We start from the raw sequence: 25,299 nt of genomic DNA, 5'->3' as shown, positions 1-25,299 counted from the left end.
TGTAGTAGTAAACTTCCTACTTACATCAACCATTCATTTTCAGCTGATAACTATGCTTATACGATAAAAAAAAAAACTGCAGAACTAGTGAATCTAAATTCTCTTTGGGGCATAAGATTTTGTTACATTGCGGCAGTAGTTGTGGAGAAGTGCCTTTCAGAAGGCTACATGCAGGACATGATGCTTCTCTGGGTCAGTGGGCTGGAAGCCCATTTATTCCCCTAGGAGATAAGGGCTACCAGTTTCAGGTCATCATAACACACCTTTATTTATGCTTAAGTTTTTTTTATTTTTCTGTAGACAATGGATAACTTTAAGGTAAAAATGTGACAGCAGATTGTAGCCACTACCAAAAGATTCTGGTGGAGAAGGTCAAGGAAAAGTCAAGGCTTACAGCTGGATTCAGAAAGTGCTGGATTCTAATATCAACTTCCACTAAGGGAATGGAAGTTGAAAGAGCTTGGTACACTTGCTTCATTCTGTAAAATCAGCACATGCCTCAAGGTTAAAATAAATACAGGAACCTATTCACTGGTGGCTACTGCATAGAGAGCCCATCAGCTTCTATCTTCAGAATAAATACTGCAATTTAAATGTTTCTTTTTAAATAATAACTAACTTTTCTTAGACTTGGGGAGCTTGAGGGTAGAGCCTTTTCTTCTGTCACTGTACATCAGAACTCACTTCTTAGTGTAATTAATATCCAGGTATGAAAGTGCTGTGTATGACCCTTAATCATTGCTAAATAAAGTAACTTGATGTGAAAGGTGGAGCTGCTGAGGAAAGAAACCACATGATCTCATACGTCTTTCTTAACAGTATGTGCTTTCCTCTTTGTTTTCCTCTACGTGTTTCATCATAGTAAGTGAATGGGGAATAAAAAGTATAAATACTGGCTTAATTTTTTTTAAATCTATACTTCGGTGTTCGTGCTGCAGCATTTGAATTTCAAGCAGTTGAAAATTGAAATAGTGGAGAGAAAGGAGATTGAAAATAACTATTAAATTAGATGTAGCATTACAACTACTTCATTTATCTGCTGAAGGTATTTTTAAAAATGTTTCTTAAAAAGACATCTTCCGGTCCATAAGTGACAAAATGAATTTATTTTGGTAAGATACTGATTACTTCATTTTTTTTTATTTATTGCTAATAGCAATAAATAAAAAAAAACAGCCCAGGGAGGTTGTGGAGTCTCCTTCTCTGGAGATGTTCAAGACCTGCCTGGATGCCTACCTGTGCGACCTGCTGTAGGGATCCTGCTTTGGCAGGGGGGTTGGACTCAGTGATCTCTGGAGGTCCCTTCCAACCCCTACAATTCTGTGATTCTTTGAAGGATAGCATGAGTTCTTTATCATTAACTAAACCAGAACAAATGTGAATAAATGATAATCCATACAAGAGCTCAAGATTCTGAATTCTGGGATTCAAAATTCAACAGATTTATGGGACTAGAAGGTATTAGATTACAGGTTGGCTTTTTTGTTGTTGTTGGTTTTTTTTTTCATTAATTGCATTTCCTGAATACTTCACTGGAGTGGAGAAATATTTCTGTTACGTTCTGTTATTCTAGTAAAGAGAAAACATTCAAAGAAAAGTCTTTCCCTAGTTGCTCACATTAATTATGGACTGGTAGGGTACTTCACATGGCAGAAAAAGCATAGACTGACTCAGATATTGACTTGGTGCCTCTGTCAATCCCTAAAACACACTAAAATACAGTTAGCTTTCCTGAAATTTCTAGATCTCTGGCTCTCAAAGGGTGTTTGTTTTTGTTTTAAAAGCTAAGGCTTTAAGCTTAATTTTAAGCCTTTAGGTGTTGGGGTTGGTAGAGGTCATAGTGCAGGTCCAAGTGTTTTAGTCGAGGAAACATAACTGCTTCAGCGATGTCTGTCTTCATCTTTGCAGGAGTGGGATAAAGCCCCAGGAAACTCACTCGATGGAATGTGCTGCTAGGTTATTTGGCAATTCATGTGCCCCTGTGCCACGTGTTAGAGGGTAAACGTTGCTCTGAGTTTTGTTTCTGAGGCTTTTTTTTATTTCGGCATTGCTTCTTTAACTCTGCATTCAGGAGTCTCATGTGACTGCCTTCCCCTCCTAAAATCCAATCACTTCATCTCTCTACCTTTTCATATCTCTTTGCCTTCTTGGTCTGCTGACAAGAAGATTGGTTTATGTAGACTGACATTTAAGAAATACCATTTTCAGTCTGCTAATCTGCTTTATGCGTGTAGTTGGAGCAGAGAACCAGAGTACATTCCTGCAGTGAAACTTTTTAAGAAAGTCAGGCTGCACAAGGTAGAACTTACATGAGTAAGACCTCAGCATTGACAATAAAACCAGCGGTGTGGAGCGAGATCAGGGAAATGGTGCATGCCACTGCTGGAGGTCATGACAGTTTGTGCATCTTGTGGCAGCTCCTGGTTATTCTTCCTCCCACATTTTTACCAACCAAATAAACCTTGTTGCCAATCTCAACTTTTTGCCTTTGTTTTTTCATAACATATTTATTGAGGAAGCCAGACTCCTTCTGATCATTTTACTATGGGGAAACTTCTGCATGGAAAAGTCAATTGTGTGGAATTTAAAGAGGACTCATCCAGCTCTCATATTAATGAAAGTATTTAGAACGAACGACTTTAGGATTCCTACTGTGCCTTGTGCTTCCTTGAAGTGTGTTGTTTTATCATCAGAAAGGTGCTCCTTTATGACATCTGGTTTGAGAAGCATAATAACCTATGTAATCAGCTTTTAAAATGCTGGATTATCTGTGGGTTTATTGACTCTTCTTTACAAAATCTGTTTTTCTAATTAATTCTCTGTGTAACTATTACTAAAACCAACTTGTGGAAGCACAAATGAATTTGATGGCAATGGCTGGTCAAGGTCAGTATTTAACTGCCAACATTTGCACTATTGAGGTTAATAAATCAGGCTTATTCCTTGTCACGCACCCTACAATGTGACAAATGTGAGTGGAGCCATCTAAGCGACCATTTTACGAATCATTTAGAAGATACATTTGACATAGTTAAATTGCTCCATGCTGTCCCTGGCTGTGATGTTGCTGTGATAAAATATGTATGCTGTGTTAGATCATTTCTCTTTGCATCCTGTAGTATGGATATTTTCTTGTTTATTTATTTTTCTTTACGTTGGAAATGTGACAGAGGCATGAAAATGATAACCCTTAGTAAGACTGGAAACCACTGGCTTATAAAAGCAACGATGAGTAGCCAATCTCTGTGGCATCTCATGCTGTCTTTCTTGTACTTTCAGTTGGAAGGTTGTATTAAAAGCGAATTGCTGTCCACAAAAAAATTCCAGATCAGCAGTAACCACTGTAATACACTGTCTGTGTATAACAGAGCAGTACCTGTTGCTCTAGATTGGACTTGTGCAAATGTGTAAAAGCAGTGTTTTCACTTGTGCTAAGCATTTTAAGGCTCTGTCCTGCTGCTGTGGCTTACGGATATTGTTAGGCTTAGGGTGTCTTTGAAATAGATGTTTGGCACTGGGCGATTGGCTGTCTAGGGAGTGAGGTTTTATGAGGTCCACTGAATTTATAGCATCTTTTCTTATTAGGACCAACTGTTGTAATGTTTTAAACAACAGAATAATATACTACCAGAGTGATGGGATTGTTGTAACTAAGCTTTTCGTATGGTGCTGCGAATCAGACTGAGCACACTAAAAAAAATTAGAACTGAATTAATTTGTGTATTTGTTATAATTGAAATTTAGATTTTATTGTTATTCCCAGTAACAGTATTTTTCCCAAATACCAATTTAGATAAGGATTATTTAATAAAAATTTATGGGATGTTTCAGTGGCAAAAATAATGAATAGGGAAATGTTCATCTGAGAACAGCACACTTGAAAGAAGCATTTTCGAAGAGGGGGGGGTATTTTTACTGTGGTGTTTCCTCCTGTACATATAGGTTATGTAGTTATACTAATGAAGTAAGTAGTTGGTTTACTGCAAGTAGTGAAGAGATCAAGTGTGTTTGTGTCATACAAGCCGGATATCTGGCCTTGAATTGAGGACAGAGAAGAAGTTTGTTCATCAGACTGGCCTTGATGCAAATCTTACCACGGTCAAGTTTCTAAGAAAGGAATAATGGTGTGAATGTAAATAAGATTTATGAAGAAAAGATGTAACCATCCATTCATCCCTTGTTGAGAGCAGAATAGTTTCAATGGAGGGAATGGCTTAATTTGAAGCTTAGCAATATGATTTGAGCATATTTTTGGAACTTGGCATTTTATTATTTGCAGGTGTGGACGAGAACCACTATAACTCCTGTATGAAGTAGTGTAACAGCATTTTAAATTAGAAAGCACTTTGGTGTAGTGTAGGTGAAAGAGAACATAGGTAATCTTAAAACCAAACAAGCAAAACATTAAACGGCAATCACAGCTTAAACTGACACATATTGGAGGAGATTCAAGTACCAACAGCTAATATCAGCGTTTCTTTGGAGTAGAGTATTTGAGAATTGTACCCTGTTGGATACTGCTATTAAAAGTGAAAATATCTCATTTGTGTTTTAACCTGTTCCACTTTTAATCTGATTAAAAGGATGTATGGGAATTAATTAAATTTTATTCCGGAATGTTACGCTTCCACCTGTGCTGCTGTGGCTGAAAAGCTGAATACATGCTTTGCATTCAAGCTCTACTTTTGCCATTTAGCTCTGTTCAAGCCCTTTCTCTCGATAAGCACTGTATAAAATATGCTAAAGATAATGGTTTAGGTGGGCATTTAATAATAGTTATGGATCAAACAGTGTCTCTATGTGTAGTTACTGGCTTTTTTTTAACCCACTAATTCATGTAAGTGGAATTTTAAGGGGTAGTTAATACCTAAAAAAAGGCTCTCCTACCTTCTGCAAATGCTGCATGACAATTTATTTTCAACTAAAAAGAGCATATCTCTGTATATACACAGCTGTTTCTGTATGCACACACTGCTGTGAGATCCTCTATTTCAGCACAGTAAGAGTTCTCTGCCAGAATTACCTTTTTAGATATTAAAAAAGTGCACTGACCTTTTTCGGGGTAGAAAGATTGCAGTAGTTGTACAGTAGGAGAATTTCTGTGTCTTATGAAGAAATGGGGACATGCGGCACCGAAATTACAAATGCCCTGAGACATTTTTGGTGGTGTGTCAGAACTGAAACGTTTCCTTTTTCAGACAAAATACTGCAGTTTGCAGTGAGAAAGCAAAACATGAATTTTCAACTCGGTAGTTTTTCAGGTTGCTGACATTTTCTCTAGAAAGCAGACACCTTCTGAAGAAATTTGTTTAATGGGAAGCTTGATTTTATTTTTAAATTTTTTTTCACATGGTATGCAATGTGCTGCAGGGAAAAAAGGGGTTTTTACCCTACTTGCATTCATTTCCTGAACATATCGAAATGCAGAGCTGAAATGCAGTGCTGAATAGCAGCATAGTCTTGGTAAATCCCAAAGTAGCTGCCTTACAGCTCTGCTCACCTAGTGTGCATAACCGTGCCAGTGACTTGAGCAAATCAAACTTTCTTACTGTAGGTCTGGAGAGGCTTTCCTTTGTCTCACTGGCAGATGAGCTAATGCCATCACCCAGCAATTATCAAGTGGTGTTATGTTATGTAATGAAAGTATAAATAGCACAGGGAATAAAACTATTAAATCGAACAGACTAGCAAGTAGACAAGAACAGCATCAGGAACATTTTTGGTTAACTTCTGAATGTTGCCATTTAAAAAGATGTTTAGTTTGAACGTTGCAGCGAACCTGCAGGCAAGGGGACTCGTGGTCCTTGATCTGGAGTGACATTACTGCCGTGCCCCTGGATAAATCATTTGGCCTCTGTGTATCTCTTTAAAGGAAGATACAGAATGAAAAAGGCAAAGAGTGCATCCCTGGAATTTCTTAATCAGCTGCTTATCTTGCATTTGAATTAAGCCTACCTGTGAACTTTGTTGCCCAATACCTGGCTGACAAATAGCTTCTGATTTGCAGTTTGAACTATCAGATTATTTCACCACCAGTGTAAAATTTTCCAGAGTTGTTTTTGTAGTTGCTTGACAGGATTCAGAGAGATAAGGTGTGAAGATATGCAAGAGGTCATGTTTACCTGGAGAAGGGAGACAGTATCAAGGGGAAGATCCTCCCCAGTCCTTTGCAGGTGGGGGTGGGATCCAAAGCTCTCTTCTCCTTTGGTATCTGACGCATTTCACTGAATGTGCCAATTATAGGGAGGCATTTCCAGTTCCTCCCCCAGGGAAGAAGGGAGGGAGGAGACTCGCTGTGTTATGAAATGGGGTTGGTTTTTGAAGAGCACTGTCTTTTAAAGCTGTCAATAGAAAATACTAATTAAAGAGATCTCCTGAAAGTCACAGTTCAAAGAAAAACAACCCAAAACAACAACTACAAAACAGCAACATAAAATACCCCATGTTTTAAGTTGAGGTTGAGTTTGCAAGATGCATCAGTCTGCAAAACTTCAGAATGGAATGTTTTCTGAAATATTAGGGCTGTTCTCCTGGCACTTAGTGTAATAAAGAAGAATATTCTACACTTGCTGTATGCAAAAAGGCTTCCAATTCACTATTCTTGGAAGCAAGCTGTTCAATTACAGAAATATAACTTATAAACTCAAGGGCCATTCTAGTGGTAGGCAGGCCCATGAATAAGGGAAGAGAAGTTACCACTGTGCTGTACGGTTTCGTGAAATGGTCTTAGCAGCTTTATTACAGATGTACTTTCCCTGTAAGGGCTTGAGACAAAAATTAAAAAAATAAAAAAAAAAAAAATCAGAAAAACCCAGAAAATTTATAGTTTTCTGGACACTGCCAGAGTGGTTTGTTTGTTTATTTTCAATTTTAGTCATCTGCTACCAATAAATTCCACTGCCCCTGTGGTAATTTCTCGCATTAACATTGATATATTATGAGTGTTTTAAAGAAGACAATAAAATATTTCTTCTAGTAATTAAAGCAACACATATGTTGAACAAGGCACTGCCAGAAAGAGTTGTGGTTTCCTAATTGTTAGGTGCCTTGAGCAATATACCTGTTATAAATTCTTAATTGAACTTTGTGTTGTGGCCAGTGTGATTTGAAATATTCATAACTTTCCTTTTGCTTTGTTCTTCTCTAGCTCTTCATTGAGAAGTGTATCATCTGGTTCTTCGAGGCCTTCCAAAGTGTGTTTGGTATGTGGAGATGAGGCATCTGGATGTCATTACGGGGTAGTTACATGCGGCAGCTGTAAAGTTTTCTTCAAGAGAGCAGTAGAAGGTAAGAATACAATACAAAACAAAATAAAAAAAATCAGCAAAAAAGACAAGGTGGAATTTGTGCATTTTTTTTAAATGCAGTAATAGGTACATGCACACATGTTTTTCATCTGTTTTCTTCTGTTGGTAAAGTTCTGTGTTAATCTGGAAAAAAAGTGAGAACACCTTTGTTGAATGGCTTCCAATTATGCATTGTAAAATTCAAGTAGAATATGCCAGGTTGTAATTCTTTTTTAAACTTTTTTTTTTTTTTTTTTTTTTTAAAGAATGCATTGCTGTACCTTATGCTACTACTGAATTAGACTTGAGCTCCTTCAGCCCTCCAAGTTGCTGTTAGTAATTTCAATTGGATGTGAATACAGTTGGTGTAAGCATAGCTCTGCTTCTCCTGTACTGGAGGTTGAGTAAGGTTGTCTCATCATTTTGACATCTTATATGACAGTACAACTCACTTAGGTCAGTTGTCTGCTTGCGGCTACCTTCAGGTCTTTGGGCACAGTAGTGCGTCATCTGTGTTTTAGCAAAAGTAAAAGGCTTTACAGTCCTGTGAAAGATTGATGAGGGTGCATAAATTGATCACTGTGCATTTCTTTGGTATTGCAATGCTCTTTTTTTTCATTAAGGACTAGCATTTTCATGTGGTCTGTGTTTTGATAGCTTTGCCATTGTAGGAGTGTTTAGCCGACATTTCCTTATTTTATACTGTTTATAGCTCATCTTTCCTGTATATCTTGTTAGAAAGAAGTTAGTACCATTCAGATTGCTGCAGGATCTTTCGTAGGTGCCGCGTCTCAGTGTCTTGTGTAGTTAGGGTATGTTTGATCTTTAAAGGCTTAGTAAGCAACTGCCTCAAGCGATGTGAATTAAGTTTTTACTACCTGATTCATGGCATGCAAAAGAAATCATTACCAATGAGGTGTTCTTATAACCCCTGATGAAACAAGCTGCATTTATTTTAGTAAAGAAAACTTGAAAGAAAATAATCCCTTAATTGGGCATCCAGTTTGTACCCTGAGCAGAGTGAGGCAGTGTGTTATGTGATTAATATCTCCTGTGGCCACTCTGTCTGCTACTGGTAGCTATAAAGATACAGCTTCTCAAGTTGACCTTGAGAGCTTGTGCGTCATTGAAGTCAATACCTCATGTAATATCTCTCTATCAATCTATTTATCTATCTATCATCAAAAACTGCCAATTTAATTGAATTAAGCTTCCCAAAGCTGTAACAACCTGGAAAAGATATCCTCACTTCTGCAAAAATTTTCTCTTATTGTTGTGCAGTAGTTGTCTTCATTCCCTGACTTTGTGGTTTCAGTTCCTTTATGTAGCACTTAAGCACACCGCCCCCTGTACTTACACATGACATCATGCATAGACATTTGTACTTTCATGTCTGAGCTGTCCTTGTTGGTGAAATCTAAACAGTGAGGGCTTTTTGTTGTTGTTATTGTTGATGTGGTGGTGGCTTTTTTTAGCATGTGCACACATCTACTGTGTGAACCGGTAGCACCTTTTATTATCTTCCTTCTCCTTCCCTGCCTTCCGAGGAAACTTCTTTCCCAGTCTTAAGTCATTGTAATTTATAGGTACTGTGTATCTGCATTTACCATACCTTCACTTTTGATGTCTTTCCTGTCATAATTAGATCCTGTTTCACAGAAATTTATGAAAAATTATGGAGGATTTCCTTTAGGAGTCAACAAAGCAGCGAGCTTTTCGTCTTCAAGACGAAAAAGCCAAGATTATTAGGAAATAATTGATCTGGAAACGGGCGTAAAACATATTTTAAAAATGTAGTTACCAGTAATAACTGAAAGTTTGCCAGTTAGCAAAAAGAGCTTAAAAACCAAAGACAACAGGGTTGTTCTGAACAGTAAAGATGGTGGTTTTTGAATAAGCATGAGATCTATTTTTAAAGTGATTACATTAACATACGGGTTCTTACATGTGGTGTCGGAACATTGTCTAGGCTCCTGCTTGATATGTACATGATTGTGAGCTCTTACTGCTACTAGTAATGTTATGCAAACAGTGAAAGTTTGGCTTGTACTTTATTTGTTTATATAAAAGTACATAGTACAGTAATAGCCAGAGTAGGTCACAGCAAAAAACACAGTATGTATTTTGGCTGTAAACATCCTGAAACTATCAGTGTGAATACAAATCTGTGTGGGTAGGTTCAGAGCAAAGCAAATGGTTGGTAGTCATACTAAATTCTTTGGTTGAGTGCACAACCGATGAAATCACTCATCTTGAGGGTTCTTAGTGCAATTGAAGTATTTATGATAATTCCTGTGTTGCATCAGATGTTTAAAACAGTATTAATTCAGTGCACAGTATAATTCAAGGTGGGAACGCTACCTGAAGAGTACATCTTAGGCATACCTATCTTAGCTCTGGGCTACAAGTATATTCTTTACTGAAGTGTCTGTATTCTTGCCTTAATTACAAAGAAAACAGTAATGCTCCCATTCTGAACATAGAAACAATTTTGGGGTCGGATTTACGAATACAGTGGCTAATTTACTTGAGTAAAAATGAATTGTTCCTTCTCTAAGAGATTTAACGGAAGAGATCCCTCAAGTTTCATTTGTCATTTCCCTAAAATCATATTAAAACTTTTGAGTACTTTTCTACAGATTTTACATTCAAATGTGTGTACAAAAAGGCACTTTTTTTTTTTTCTAATTATCTAGATTTGATCTAAAAGTTGCATTCAAATGATATAATGGGTTGGAAATCATGGTGGTTACCAACTGGAGTTGAAGTGGAAGAGTAAGTTGGGAGACAAAAAGTGTCAAAAAAAAAAAAAAAAAGTATGGAAACAGAGAGAAGGAGGCTTTGGAGAAAGCGGTTGTGGAAAACCATCCAGTTCTTCTGGTTTCAGCTGGAATTGCTAGAGTGTTTTGAGCTTGCCTTGAACAGCTTTTGAGTACCAATTGCTTTGTGCTCTATGGAAATACTATGAAAGAGAAGGGTTGTGACAGAAAAAAAGGAAAAACAAAACAAAAACAACTGCCTTGAAATATAAAACAAAGAAGTCCACAGCAACAAAAAGACCAGAGCTCACATTTCCAGTTGTAAGTCTGGTAGTCATATTCCCAGAGGATCTTATTTGGAAAGATGTGGAGAAAATGCTCAATCAATATAAGAGAAGAAAATCTGTAGACAAAAAAAAAGAAAAAAAGAAAAAAAGGACTGTTGGTTAAGATTCCAAAGTAATTTCAGATGGAATTCATTAGGGGGACGTAAATTATGGAAGAACAAACTTTTAGTATCACTTAAGCATGGATTTTTTTGCTGACTGACTTGATGAACAGGAGTCTGGTGTGAAGAAATGTGACTGTGTCATTAACATAAATTTGATCTGCTTTACAAATAGTAAAACCCCTTAATTATAATAAAAATACTGACAAATTTTGTTGCTGTGAAAGTTGGGACTTTTGTACTTACAGTACATTTTTATATATGGGGTAACTATATTGTATGATTTTCTACATTAAATTATGGGCTATCGTAGTTATTTAAGCTTGAATTTATATTCATTATTGGAGTTATTTGCTGAATATACACTCTACTGTGAGGGAACCTAAAGCACTTGGCTGGTCTTCTCTTCTAATTTTTTCCTGAACCAGCTTTCTCTAAGGAGTGTAAAAGGCTTGATGTCAGAAATCATAGCTGCTCACGCAGTTTTCAGTCTTCATTTGTTCAAGTTCCAGACAAGTATGAGGTAATCTGTCCTAAATCAAAATTATATTGCTTCCTAAGTTGCTAAGGTTAATCTTTCATTCTTCTTTTGGCTTGGGTATAAGAAAAAAGGAAGGCATTTTTCAACTCCTAATAGTGATGAAGGCTACAACAAAGAAGGACTGCTCTCTTCCAGTTTCTTTGCATATTTGCTGTGAGACTTTTGGCTATTTAAAATAAAGCGGAAAAATTAACAAATTAAATCATATTAATTATTATATCAACTGGGGAAGCTTGTCTTATTTTTAAATACAGTGATACAATCCTCAGTCATCTTCAGATTTTCTTGTCCAGCGGGTTTGCCTTGGAGCTAGTTCTGCTATTCTAGGTCAGAAAAGTAGATCTCTTCCCACCTCTGAGGGAGAAACATGATCACGGCAACAGAATTTTCTAGGATTCCATTTGCGTTTCACTTGATCACTTATCATTTGTCTATTTAAAGGAGAGAGAAAATTGGCTGAAGGCATTTTTTTCAAGTCTAATCTGGTACTATCTTACTTGAATGCCAGCTGACTACAGTGAGCACTGTGCACCTCAGCAAGTGGTGTAGCAACTCCGGAGACCCTCCCTTCAACCTGTGTTTGAACAGCAGGTTAGGCAAGACTTTGCTTCCACGGGGGGAGGGATGAAATTTTGTATGCAGCAATCTGTAAAAACTCTGCACAGCTGTGGAAACTGACATAGCCTCAAAGCTAGAGTTACAGAAAATGAAGTGGCATTCATCTCCCTTCTTGCCAAGCGGCTTTGGAAATCAAAGAACAAAACAACAGGGGCCACAGGATCCAGGGTGCAGCCCGGTGGTTCCCTGAGGTAGCTCGTAGTGCTGTACCATTCACTGAGTCTGGTCTTTTCTTCCACAATCACGGTGATCCAACAGCTTATACAGACTCATCTTAGCTGTTACCAGCCTAAAGATTCAGTGGTAGATTATTTTTGTTCTTTGGCAAGCAAAGGGACTGTGCGGCCATTTAGCAGTGGGCCAGATGTGTAATATCCCAAGTATTTATATATATATATTTTTATATATATATATATATATATATATATATATATATATATATATATAGTATGTTTGTTTGTTTGGGGAATACTCCGTAGTTTCTGTTCCCACATGGCCACGCAAGAAAGAAAGAGATAGGTTATGCTTAATATGTTTTTTACAAAAACAGGTAGTCTTTCTTTGTTTCTTCCATTCACTGTGCATGAAAGAGTTTCCCAAAGCTCTATGTTTCCAAGTAGAAGACCCTGGAACACACTCTGTGCATCTCCTAAAATTTCTGATTTGAATCAAGGTGGATAAAATGTCAAGCTATTAGAATGCATAGATCTCCAATAACTTGCTCAATTAGCAGAACTTAAAGATTTATATAATATTTCTGGTGAATAGGAAAGGGTTTCCTATTGATCATATGAAGAAGAATATTTTTATGCTGTAGAGGCTGAATTTGATACATTGTAAAAAGATATTTTCCCCAATATTTTACAGCGCTCTCATGAATTTTGTAGGTTTGTGTCACTAGAATTAATTATACATACTGTTCTTTACTCTCCACTCTTCTGTTCATTCACTGTAATGAAGTCAGTGTTTTTCCATCACAGCCTGCAATTTTCCTTTTTATCCACTTTCATAAGGTCAATGACCTCTCTAAATTCAACATCACTCAGTATAGATGTCCATATGTTTTCATAGTAATTTCTAAGTGGGATTTGAAGTTGACTCTGTTCCTGACCTGTTGCAAGAATCTGTTTTACAACCTATCAAACAGAACTATTAGGTGAAGAGCAAGCAGTTGGGTGATCTGCTGAGGGCAAGTGGAGCTGGTCAGATTCACGTAGCAGCTACTTCTCTACTTGATATACTATGCTTAATAGGTGTAAAACAAAATTTAAGTAATTGTTGTAGGTTTGAAGCTGCCACTAGCCTTCCATCCTTTTGTAGATATCTGAAGGACTCTTCCTGTTTTTCACTCTGGCAGGCAGTATTGCTCAGTGAAGTGGAATATGATTTTCTGCTCCTTTGGTTGGCTTTAGTAACTAAAAACTTAGAGTTAAGAATATTGTTGGAAGGAAAGAACTAGAAATTTTAGCATTGGGACCCCAAAAAGGGGCAAAAAGCAAGCAGCGGGAAGTGAGACCAGAAAAGAAAAAAAAAAAAAAAAAAGGGAAAGATTAATTTAGGATGGAGCATGCATAATAATGGCATATTTGAAAATCAGGGAGATGCAGAATGGGAAGAAATGCTTTCCTTTTGGTTCTCAGAATTTGCAGGCTGTGTGACAGACTGAAAAATTGAGTTTGGAGCTGAAAAATAAGTGCAGGAGATATGTTGAATGGGGAGCATTATGCCAAGAGAGCAAGCATATTCCAGTAGCATTTCAGGAAGATAAGAGGTTTGGGATCCATCTAGGTGATACAGCGTCCTGGTTTTAAAACAATGAGGTTAACAGGTGTAGTGCCACAAAGAACTGCAAGATGGTTAATGGCTTCTTAAATGTTTTGAAAAAATATTTTACAACAAGGAATACTAAAAAATCTGCACTGAACTCTTTTCCAAAAATTCTTTTTTGCTGTAGAGAAGGAGAAACAAGAAGAAGGATGAAAATTTTAAATATCAGCTGCTGTCTAGCATTGAAAAATGCTTGCACAATGCAAGGAAATCTGCTTGCAACTTTTCTACCCCTCCACTATTTCATTTGTCTTGTATTCTTTGTTTTATGAATACTGATCTCTAGCCTGTTTCATTTATAAGGTAACATTCAGGAGGTTATGACAAGCCTCTGTGGGCAGAATCTTCAGTATACAGAAAACATTTGGCATGGCAAGACTGATTTATCTTAGGTAATGGCCTTCTGTCACAAACATCAGGAAGTCTTTCAAACACTTAATTTCTGTATTTTCATAGGAGAGAGGGGATTTTTGCATTCTTACCATGTAATAAGGAACTGCATTACAGTATTAATTATTTATTGTTTATTTTAACATATCAGAAGGTAACATTCTCACAGATCAGAGTCTTCCCTAAGAGCGAGGTGGGACAGTTCTGTGAAGGCATGTTGACTTAAGTTAACCAGAAATATTTTGACTAACAAAAGATCAAATGTCATAGCCATTAGCCTGAATACTTCAATGCATTTTTTGCCTTCTTGAATACTTCAGCTTCCTTTTCTTAAAAATTTAAAATGTTGATTTCTGTGTGTATCATATGGGGAAGGTAGACAGAGTTCTGCTTGGAAATAGTCACTCAGGTAGTAGTCTCAAGATGGCTGAGCCATTTCTGTAGCACGTTTTTTCAAAATCTGTATTTTGTAATATTCATGTCATCATGGTATGAATGATGGAGCACTGTGTATTCTTCTGGTCAGCAGCACATTAAACAGTTTGCTTCAGAGTCAGTTAAAACACATCAGGAGAGCTTCTGAAATGATCTGGAGAATAAAAATTTATCTTATGTCAGGTGGCTAAATGCTTCTAGCTTATTTTAGCTTACCCAAGAAGAGTCTGAGTTGGGACATGATTGCTGTCTATAAATGTTTCACAGTGGAGGAATAGACAAGTCAGAGGGAGAAGAATTTATTTTGAACTAAGATCTGTACTGAAATAACAGCAAATGGATAAAATTGACATTGTCTGGTTTGGTATTTAGTGAAGGCTGCAAACCATCAAGAAGAGGGACATTTAGGGATATTATCCTGAATGGAGATGGTGGGATTGAATTTAAAACGTTATGTAAGATAAGTAACTCTGATAGTATAATATGATCTTGGTAGTCTGGGTAAGCCAAAGATAAGCCAAAGACCTACAAGCCTCTTCTAGTTTCTGTTGTGTCCCGATAAGGCTAGAGTTCATCCAACTTAAGGAAATGGGAATAGTAAAGGAAAGGTTGAGCCAATTAATATATTTTAGGATATTCTACTTGTAATGATAATGGATACCCACATTCTAACTGGCATACAGGACTCCAGTTTATAAGAACTGGCATGAGTTGCTCAGATCCTGCATGAGACAGTTGGTTTCTAGTTGTAGCAGCAGATGAACATATGTCTCCTGAGATGGCATTTCTCATTTTTGGTTTACAAACAAGCTCACAAGTCCTTCTGAAATAGCTGTGCTATCCACATTGGCTGCTGCAGGTACCTGTGGACCTCATCAAGTGCCCTTGTGCTGGATGATATTTGCTCATAATTCCCTCCTGACTCTTGGGAAATCTGTCATTGAACTATGATTGGTCTGACTTCAATATTGTACTGCTGGTTCTTGCAACCTCAAGTACAATACAGCTGTGAATGGATAACAAACAGGTCAAATTGGAATTTGCAATGGGATGTAAATAAGCATATGGGATTCTCTGTGTCACACACCATAAAGCATATAAAATGTCATAAATCAGATGTGTTAGCTCCTTAAAGCTTCAGTAGTGCTTCTTAAGGGATACCTGTCAGGCCATCAAAGCAGTGTTAAAATTTGCACTTTCAGTAGCAAGTAGTACTTTTCTTCTGCAACCTTCGAGGTTCTGAAATTTTTTAGAGCGAGAAGAAAGTCTACCAGGATCACTTTTAGTAGATAAGAGTCAAAAGGAGGGATAATTATGCAAAGTGTACCTTCAGCAAAACAATCTTAGAAATAAGGAATTTGGCAGTGTTGTGGAAGAAATTGAAGAAATTCTAAACAAATAAAACCACAAAATAGATTTATATATGTATATAGCGAGAGAAAGTATCTCTTTGTATGTCCTGATCTCATTCTAAGTAAGAGGGTGAGGAAACAATTTCCAGACCAAAAATGAAATAAAATGTACGTACAGATCTGTCTGATATAGACAGAGGGAACAAGGCATCTGCTAGCATCTTGGATATAAATAGAGTGGGAAAAGGTAATGGCAAGTCTCCCACTGCCTTAAAAGAAGCCAGCATTTCAGCCTTTTTTTTTTTTTACAGCACAGTTTTAGTCTGTTGAAGATCAGGAGTGCTTCTCCTGAGTTTGAAGTGTGGACTTAGTCTGAGGCAGTTTTGCTAGATTTTTAGAAACTATAATGGCTCGTGGTCGGCTTTGAAGTCCATAGCTGTTTATCGTTTGAGACAGATTTCTGTAAGACAGAATTATTAGCTGGCTTTAACCTGTGCAATTGTTTGGTCCTGTCTTTCATGACTGAGTTGCCAAACCCAGCACTCTAGAAAGAGAATGTGGGGCAGATGCTTCCACCTAGGAAAGGTGGGATCCAGGGGGAGATCACGATGTGAGGCTTTTGCATCACCTTGTTCCCTGCTAGAAGAGCAGGCATAAGTAAGCAGGTTTGCATTCAGTCTTCTTGAGAAGGAATGCCAAGAGCTGCCTACTCTGTAATAGGAAGCTCTGAACTTGCTGCAGAGTTGCAGAGCTTTGCGCAACCTTTGAAGTAGCTGGTGTGTGACCTAGTGTATGCATCACCTGCTATTATGCTTGTGTCTGCAGAGTAGGTGTAGTTAAAGCCTAAAGTCCATGTTACAAAGAATGAAAATAAGTAGAACTTTGAAATTCTGGACTAGTAGTTTCTGTGTATTCTCTTTCAGTTGTGACGCGTGTATTAATAAACGTGGTGCATGAGCTGAGTTACTGAAGGTGTTTTGTATACACAGGATTTGATAGGAGTTCCCCTGTCTCTGCTGTTCTTTAGTTGCTGATTGGATGAGGCTGGGAGCTAAGGGCAGACCCTTTCTCCTCCTGTGTCAGGTTTAGGCATGCCAGAGTTCCAGGAGGTTGCTCTGTCCTCTACCACCCCTTCCTTCTGCTCTGTGTGAGTTTTTATATGAGGTCTAATGGTGAATTTCTGCATTTTGAGCTGCTTCATTTTTTTAAAAGTCTTTTAAAAAATGTGTTGGGAGAAAAAAAAAAAAAAAAAAAGCAATAACCAAGGTTACAAAATTGCAACTAAATGTGAGAATAATGAATACTGGTAGCATGCGTGGTCTTTGTTCGTCTTCGTTCGTCTGCACCATATGTAATGCTTTCTAAGTCAGCCTTAATGACATGATCACATACAGCGTTTTCAACGAGACCTGTGCTTTGCTTATTGAACAGATTGGATAGCATTCAATTAATGAGCAGCTTTTCAATATTTTATATTCTTCTCATTGCTCAACGTATAGTCTTGTGCCTTCACTGCTGATTGGTATTCGTCCCTCGCTGAGAAGACTTAATTACTCATTTCTTACAGAGCTTTTCTCCGGTGCTCATCACCATAGAAAGTGCTTCCATATCCAGGTGCTTCACAAACATTGTTTAATTTGTCCTTGCAATGCTAGATAAGATATGTGGTTATTACTTTTGTTTCACAGTCAAGGAGTTGAGATACAGATTAAGCCCATACGTAACCGCTGATCTGGCGTTCCTGATTTATGATATCTAGGACCGCAGGGAGCAGAGGTACTTGGCATTTTATAGCACTTAATATGTCCAAAGTGCAATTCCCATTGATTTTATTTGCAGCTATGATTGCTTAAACTATTGCAAATCAGACTCTGGAACTCTAGTTGGATATTCAGGAAACAAGGATGATATAATTAATGGTTTTCTTGCTTATTATTATAAAATCTATGGCATAAAAGGAGATGCAATCCAGTTCTCCAGGGCACCATTCAACTGCCTGAAGTATCGACTTTGTCTCGTCTCTCTCTTGTAATCGTGTATGTACTTTGTTTTCCTTTTGGTAGCAAATGAACATGTAGTCTAAGTGCAGCAGGCCTTTTAACTTAGTGGTTCATAGTCATCCTAAATCTTCATTCACATTGTCCGCAGGATAAGCTGGAGGTCTTATAAGGGAGGGGGACTTAATGATGTTAACGTAAGGTATAATCTACTTAGAAGCTTCTATTAATTTATTCTGGCAATTGAAATTCATGTTCTGCAGAGTTCAGAAGCCTGGAATTTCTTGCACTTTCCTTTTAGCACTATGGCCTGAGTGAGGTTCTTATATAGCAGTCTTGCGCAAGAAGGGTCAGTGATGGTGGTTCTTTCTGGGGAAAGCTGTGTGCAGCTTAATAGTGGCAAGTTGCCTCAGGCTTTTAGGAACTGTGCAAAACTGCTTGAAGGAAGTGATTTTGGGAAGATATAATCCAGGTTCTCTGGTGCATACTGAAACTTTCATTAGAGGGAGTTTGTTAGGGTTCCTCAAGATTAATCCTTCCTTATCTTTGTTCATACAGTATATCCTATCATGCTTAGTATTTTAGTTCGAACCTTGACATTGCATAAGCTGCTTGCACAGATTACTGAAACATGGTAGTATGATGTGGTCAGTGTATGATCTTTTCTGAATATGTTGCAGATGCTTCACAGAATCGTTTTTCCTTTTAGAAGCTGTACGGGGTATCCTCTTGTTCTGGTGTAAGTTATCCATAAATGCTGGGTGTCGTGTTTATTTGATATAGAAAGTGGTCCTCGATCGCTTCATGCTGTTGGGACTATCACAGTCTGTGCTACGGTTTATGAAATGAGCAGTGTTTTGTGTGGATTAACATTTTACAGATTAGAGAGCACTGTTAAATAATAGTGGAATTGCTAAGTTTGGACAGTACCAGTGGAGACTCTTGGGTCCAAATCTGCTGCTCAGGGCAGGTTGCTCTGCATTGTGTCTAGTTGGGTCTTGTGCGTCTCTCAGGATTAAGACTCCATAATCCTGGACAACCTGTATACTCTTTGATCACCCTCACTGTAAAAAAAAGAGCTGTAGAAGACAAAAACGATATTTGTACCCTTCCATTGGGAGCATCATTTGGTTGCCATCATGGGTCAAATTTAATCCAGAATCACCTCTTAATGATATCAGCAAATTTTCTTGACGGTTGTGTGTGCAGCCTGTGATGTCCGAATTGTTGAAATGTTCCTTAGGATGATAGTCCTTGCAGAGTAAGCCTGCCTTGTTCTAGACTTTCCCTCTGCTGTTGCTTTTCAAAGTGAAAGAATCTGCTTTGGAATTACTTGATTCTTGTCTACAAAATATCCCGGACTCTGAAGGTTTTCTGCGGTGCCAAATTGTTCTGCTTTTTGGTTGTTGGGCATTGCAGACTAGTAGTGGAAAAATAAGTAATCTCAACCCAGAAGAAAAGAGTGCATGAGAGCAGTGTTACCCTGGATAACTGTAATAGGAGCTGAGACTTCTGGAAGGACCGGATGAACTGGTTCATGCTGCTGATTATTAAGTGCATGGAAAAGGGAGAAAATAACCAATGGCTTTATCAAGTTTGAGTGATATTCTGAGTCTCAAAAGTAACTCATGTCTCCTAACAGATTATCTTTTTCTCATTTAAAAAAATAAAAAAATAAAAAATCCATATACAGATTTTCTTCAATGGTGTGCCAGCTGATGAGTAATAAGTGTAGAAAAGTATAATGAAATTACTGATTTAGGCGGTAGGTTTTTATGTTTATTGAAGCTGTTCAATAACTCTGGCCTGTAGAAGAGTATCTAAAGTAATTGAGTACTAAATAAATGCCTTAGAAAATAAACGTGGGAAGGTTATATTCTGGAAATTTATTTTGCAAGTAGAACGTAGGCTGATTTTAAAGTCACAGGGGGAGAAAAAACACCAAAATGGAAATAACCTCTGCAATATGAAGGCAGATGCATTGGTTTAAAACATAGCCCCATGTCCACAAAGCTGAAAAAGAGTATAAGATTGGATTAGAGGGAAAATTACCATTCTTTGAAACATTTGGTACTGTTCTCGCAACAAGAGTAGTTGTTTGTGAATTTATGGTTGCTTTTAGAAACGGAATATTGTGGATTCTTATAATGTAAAATGTGTATATATTATATATATGTATATGTAAAATCATACATATATACATGTATATATACGTGTGTGTATATATATATGTGTGTGTATATATATATAAAATCAGCATTAATGCACTTGAATCATATTTCTACGTTTTCATTTGCCTGCAGTTCTTTCTGATTCTTCCTGAAATCCATACCCACTCATTTCCAATCATTTGCAGTCAGTCTATTACCAGGCACAAGAACAAGAGTGTAGTTTTCTCATTTGTATCTAGCTATTCTTTTCACTTCATCTCGAAATTGATTTATGTTGCATTTTTAGTACAAAAAAGAACTGGACTTGATGTTTTGTATTTATGTGTTGCAAAACCCACTCCCTTATTTCTTTACATGTAACAAATAAATAATGCAACTCATGTATTGGGATGGAAAGCTGTGCTAGAAGTAGACATATGGCAAACAGCTCTTGCAACATCAGAACAGCACTGCTTATTACAGAGCAGGGTGATGGATGATATTAAAAACGATAATGTTGCTGTATGATATGGTGTGGGGGAACAGATCAGAGGAACAGAGCTGTAACTTCTTCTAACAGGAACAATTTAAACAGCAGTTTGAAGGTTTACAGACCTTTTGTATGCTCTGCTAAGTGCTCAGCTAAGCTTTTTCTTCATTGAGCTGGGACAACCATTGTAATTTAAAGCTGATGACTATCAGGAAGAATTGCAATGGTCCTGTCCTTTCAAAACTCAGGCTTTTATGAAAGTTTTCTATAAATGTTTTAGGAACCTAACTGTATTATTCCATTTCAGAAAGGGGATTTTTTTGTCTACGGTGTTTAGCTGTAGATGAGTATTATTATATTCTTTTTCACAGACTTGTGCTCTATTTTCTTTTTCCTACAAGTAATTATATATTTGGTGCTGAGCATCCAATTATTTATTCATCCATTTTATCACATGGACATAGGAAATGGACTTATGATATGGTGTATGGGCTAACATGCATGCAAATTCCATCCTTAACAATACTGATTGAAATTATGTGATAGGTGCTAATTTTCTCTGATACGACAGAATGATAATGATATGAATAAGTGCTCCTTATGTTGTGTGCGTTAGCTTGCTTATCTATTTATAAAACTTTAAAAAGATACTACCCTATTTTAAGATATTTTTTTTTTATTACAGTTTTCCAGGTAACAGTAAGACATTATCCCTGCCATGATGGCATCATATTCCTGAATGAAACTATCCAACACTGCAGATTGATTTGTCTGTATACAAGGTACATACTGTCAGGTAGCTGAATTCCAGATATTCAAGTGTTTTATAGAGCCTTGGGAACTGGAAATGGTATTTAATATTCTCCTACTTCTGCAGTGTCATCATGCAGAGGTACTCTGTGCTGAATGTAGGGCAGCAGGCAATCTGTCAAATATGGTAGATATGTGTGGCACATACAATTCTGAAAATATTTTCATGCAGCAGCATTGCATACAGCTTTATAATATAAACTAGGATGTTGGAAGATTCTGATAATTCTGAGCTGCATCTCTCCTTCTTGCACTTCTGTTTTGCACCAAAAAAAATAAAAAATAAAAAAAAATAAAATAAAAATCCACTCCCATGGAAGAAGTCTAGAAAGAATGCCCACTGATTATTCTATGTTAATAATTCATTCACAGCCGGACGAAGAAATATGGCAAGGAGATCTCTGACTCTGTAATAATAAAATATCATTCATGGAAAGGGTAAGAAAAAGTGAAGGACGTAAAAGCACAAGCAAAACCTGTGTACTAGTGTATGCACAAATAGTTTTGTGATAAGACAGAAGACGGTTTTTGGACAGTTTTAGGAGATGCTTACTTCAGCATCCTCTTTTCCATGGAGTTAGAAAATGTAGAAATAGAGAACCAAAGGATAACAGCACGGTTATGGTTTGACTTTTATTTCAGCTCTTGCTATTGCTGTTCTCTCACTTATTATGTTTTTAATTGCCCATTCTACTGAGAATTGATGGTAATATTTGTTACTGCCACCATTCTTTCCATACTTGAAGTCTTCGGTAAAATATTCATCATGCAAGAACAGTAAGCCACCAAGAAAGAAGATGCTGTGTGTTTTTACAAGGAAAAGTGCCTGCTTAGAATTCAGCAGGTAAAGACAGAGCTGAAGTATTGTTTTACAGTGCAGTAGAAATCTTAAATCCATAATCTAAAATCAGTACATATGTGAATACCAGGGAGGCACCACTTAAAATTAAGGTTTGTTTCTCAACTGAAGAAGTGAGGGATATACTTAATATTGAGCTTTTTCCACCCAGATGAGGGACAAACTAAGATGTCAACTAAAGCTAGAGAAAGGAGATGGGCCTCTTGTAATCCAGAAAGGGGGCACAGAGCAGGCTGCAGGAAAATGTTTCTCCAGTCTCCTATGTTTCTCCTGGAGATGGAGGTGGCTTCTTAAAGTGTGCCTTGATGAGGCCAATAAAGGAAGATTAGGTTTAAAGTAAGTGGAGAATTCCTGTTAAGAAAAGCTCCTTGTGTTTGAACCCATCACAGAAGGTGCTGGCATTGTGTGTTTTGCTTGTGTTTTTCTCTTATGCTTTTTACCATTTTCTCTGCACGTTTCCTCAGCTTTCTGGCTTGAAGGGTCTAGTAGGAGAAAGGTTTACAAATAGCAAACCCATCTGAGAATGTGAGGAATATGTGTGATAAGCCAGGCACTGCCAAAATTCAGTCTGAGGGACATAGGGAGCCATGTGGCTGGATCTGCGAAGGGGTAAAAATAGCAAACCTGTCTCCAAAAGAGGGCAGTCAAAAAGAATTTGGGGGATAGTGTCATCTGCAGCAGCGCAACAGCTATTTTGTGGTATGTTTTAGTAGACTGCTCATAAACTTGGTGATGACTGAAGTCAATCTGTTGTTTCCCTTTCTTTAAGATACGAACTTTTTCTCTCTTAATATATGCACTGCAGATACTGTGTTTATTCACTGGTCAGATTTATTATTTTCTTTTTCCTTTCCCTTTTTTTTTAATGGCATGTAAGCAATATTGTACCTTCTGTTTGCTGGGAACCCTTCGCCCTCAGCAGAACTATGGTTTCTCAGTGCTTGATTAGCTGGGTTAATTTCATTTTGCACAACTAAAACTAATGGCCACTTACAAGTGCCAGAAGCCTGCTGCTGTGGTTTTCTCTTTGTGCCTGACTGTATTTGTGAGCAGTGCATTAATCCCAGCTCTCTGTCATGCATTATGGCTCAATTATAGGGTGAACTGACCACTTCCTACTAGCAAGGAGAGGCAGAGGTCAGCAATTCCAGGTCAAGCAGTGAGAACCTCTCTTGCAGCTTGTCTGAAACTCACCACTGGTTCAGAAGCATGTCTGTCTGCCCCCAGTTCTTGGGCAGCAACCTAAGTCCTTTCTACCATAGAGCATGAATGCTTATCTTAACGTTCATCTGCGTAGATCAGTGTGTGTCACAGGTGTACCCAGTCGAAACAGCCAAAACCACTGAGCCAGTTAGCTAATTAAGTCAATCTAATTGAATGTGTGGGAGGGCATTGTTGGGTTTAGCACAGTCTGTTTTAGGAGCGTGTAGTTACAGACATAAGGGAGCTGTGATGTATGGCTGCCTTACTGGAGTATCCCAGACAAAACGTTTCTGTAGTGATTCAGGAGTCCCTGTCCTTTCTGAGAATTGTGAGCTCCACAGGAGGAAATCATGCTAGCAGCCAGCATGGTGGCCTGGCTGGCCACTGGGCACCCATGCCATAGAAGCTGCGCCTTGCACAAGCAGGCCAGGCGTTTCTGGGTTTCTCTTTAACAGTGTAGAGGGGAGAGATGCGCTTGACTTTCTGCCCCCAAGTAATTTTCTTCTCCCCTGCGTCTCCTTGTCTGGTTACCAACCATCTGTGTTCCCTGCCCCTTTGGTTTCTGGCCAGCACACGCCTCTGTACCTTTCCCTGGCCATTCTCCGCTGTCCCACTGCCTATGCCTCCTTCCATCCCTCTGTTGGCCACAGTTTTTGAGGAGTCTCTCTCCTCCTAAGTCTACTAACTCCCTGAGCTCTTGTCCTCATTGCTCTTCAAGCTCCTGGTGACTCTTTGCTTTTCCAACCTATGCCTTGTTCCCCTTCCTTCTAGCTTTGTTTGCCATGTACCCGGGAGCATGATGGAGGTTTTCTGTGCGGAGACCCCATGCCAAGGCAGTGCCTAGTAGAGAGAGCTGGAGCACGAGCTCTGCTCAGACCTTCTGCCCTGATCGTGCTCTTTGCAGAAGGAAACTTTGGAGGTTTGGCAGAATGTCTTCCCCAGAACCTTTGAGAATCATATCACGTACAAACTGCAACTTTTCAGTGCTTTATACTGTGATCCGTTTTAATTTTAAGTGATAATGTATGAGATGGCAAAAGGCACATCTGTGGTATCAGAGCAGTGATGCTTCAAAGGGCCTGTCTCAAAGTGTGAAGGCTCTTGAGCTTCTTAAATATGTCTTTGACAAATGTAACACTGGGGAAAAACCAACATGTTTCTCTCTACCCTTATTCACGAACTTAGTTTGCACTAAGCTTGGTACTTCTAGCTGATACTTTCTTACACTCACAAAATAAAATTCAGCCCGAGGCAGACATCCAGCATTGAAAATCTCAGCCCTAACTGTTACTGTGTGGTAAAGTTATAAGCAACAGAAAATGAGGTCTTAAAATGAAAAGTGTCAGGCAACCTTAACTATATGTAGTCCTACAAGACCCACTGATGATAATCTGTTTTTTTGGCAGATTTCATCCAATTTGCAGATTCATTTTGACATATACTATACAAAGAAAAGGAGAAAAAAGAAGTCCCTGGAGTAGGGCTCTCAGGCTCATGGATACCACCTTACAAGTGGTGAAAGCAATGTTCAACCATGCAGTCATTTTACCTTCTGCCAAACCTTTAAAACTGTACTGCAGAAAGTCCATAAAAATAGTAATATAAAATGAAGGCACTGAGGCTGAGAGCCGTTGACTTTGTGCCAGTTCTTATCTCATTCTCATAAATCTAAATGTAGGTTCCAGGTAAATGTTGAATTACAAAAATATTGCAGAAATTGTAACAAAGCTTGCATCAACAAAAGCCTCAGACAGCATTCCATTTGGATTTGCATATCTAATAATTTTAGTAATAAATGTAGACTTCCCAGTAAACAGTGTAGACTTCTGTCATGTTCCAGGTCTCCCTCTTCCATCGTTTTTCTCCCAGCTATGAGGTAAAATCTGTCAGGAGTATTTGTCTGAACTGGAACCCTAGCATTTGCTTATTTGAGGCACCAGCAAGAAATGATGTTAAGCACAATCAGGGTGAAGAGGACTGGATTTGGGATGGCACATGGTTCTCTTGAGATCCCACTTGTGGGAGGTTGAGCCTGTAAATCCAGGGGCTGGGGAATCCTATGTGCCCAGGCATTCCTGTTGACCTAGTGTGTTGTCTGGGGATTAGATAGCAAGCTGCATCTAATAGAGCTTGT

The 25,299-nt window shown here is 38.1% G+C and overlaps 1 protein-coding gene across 2 annotated transcripts in view; it reads left to right on the top strand.

The window, feature by feature from the left end:
• Window positions 1–25,299, top strand: part of NR3C2 (nuclear receptor subfamily 3 group C member 2) — a gene marked incomplete at both ends in the record, with an annotated part of 191,724 nt that overhangs the window by 100,617 nt on the left and 65,808 nt on the right. For both annotated transcript variants that reach the window (XM_079534286.1, XM_079534287.1), the window contains one exon: window positions 7,148–7,287. In XM_079534286.1, coding sequence (XP_079390412.1) covers window positions 7,148–7,287 — 140 coding nt within the window. The remainder of the gene's footprint in view (window positions 1–7,147; window positions 7,288–25,299) is intronic.

This window comes from Tetrao urogallus (assembly GCF_951394365.1).
Source record: "Tetrao urogallus genome assembly, chromosome: 4".
NCBI classification, from domain to species: domain Eukaryota; kingdom Metazoa; phylum Chordata; class Aves; order Galliformes; family Phasianidae; genus Tetrao; species Tetrao urogallus.
Note: the sequence above shows the minus strand (reverse complement) of the source record. Positions and strands in the feature narration are given on the sequence as shown.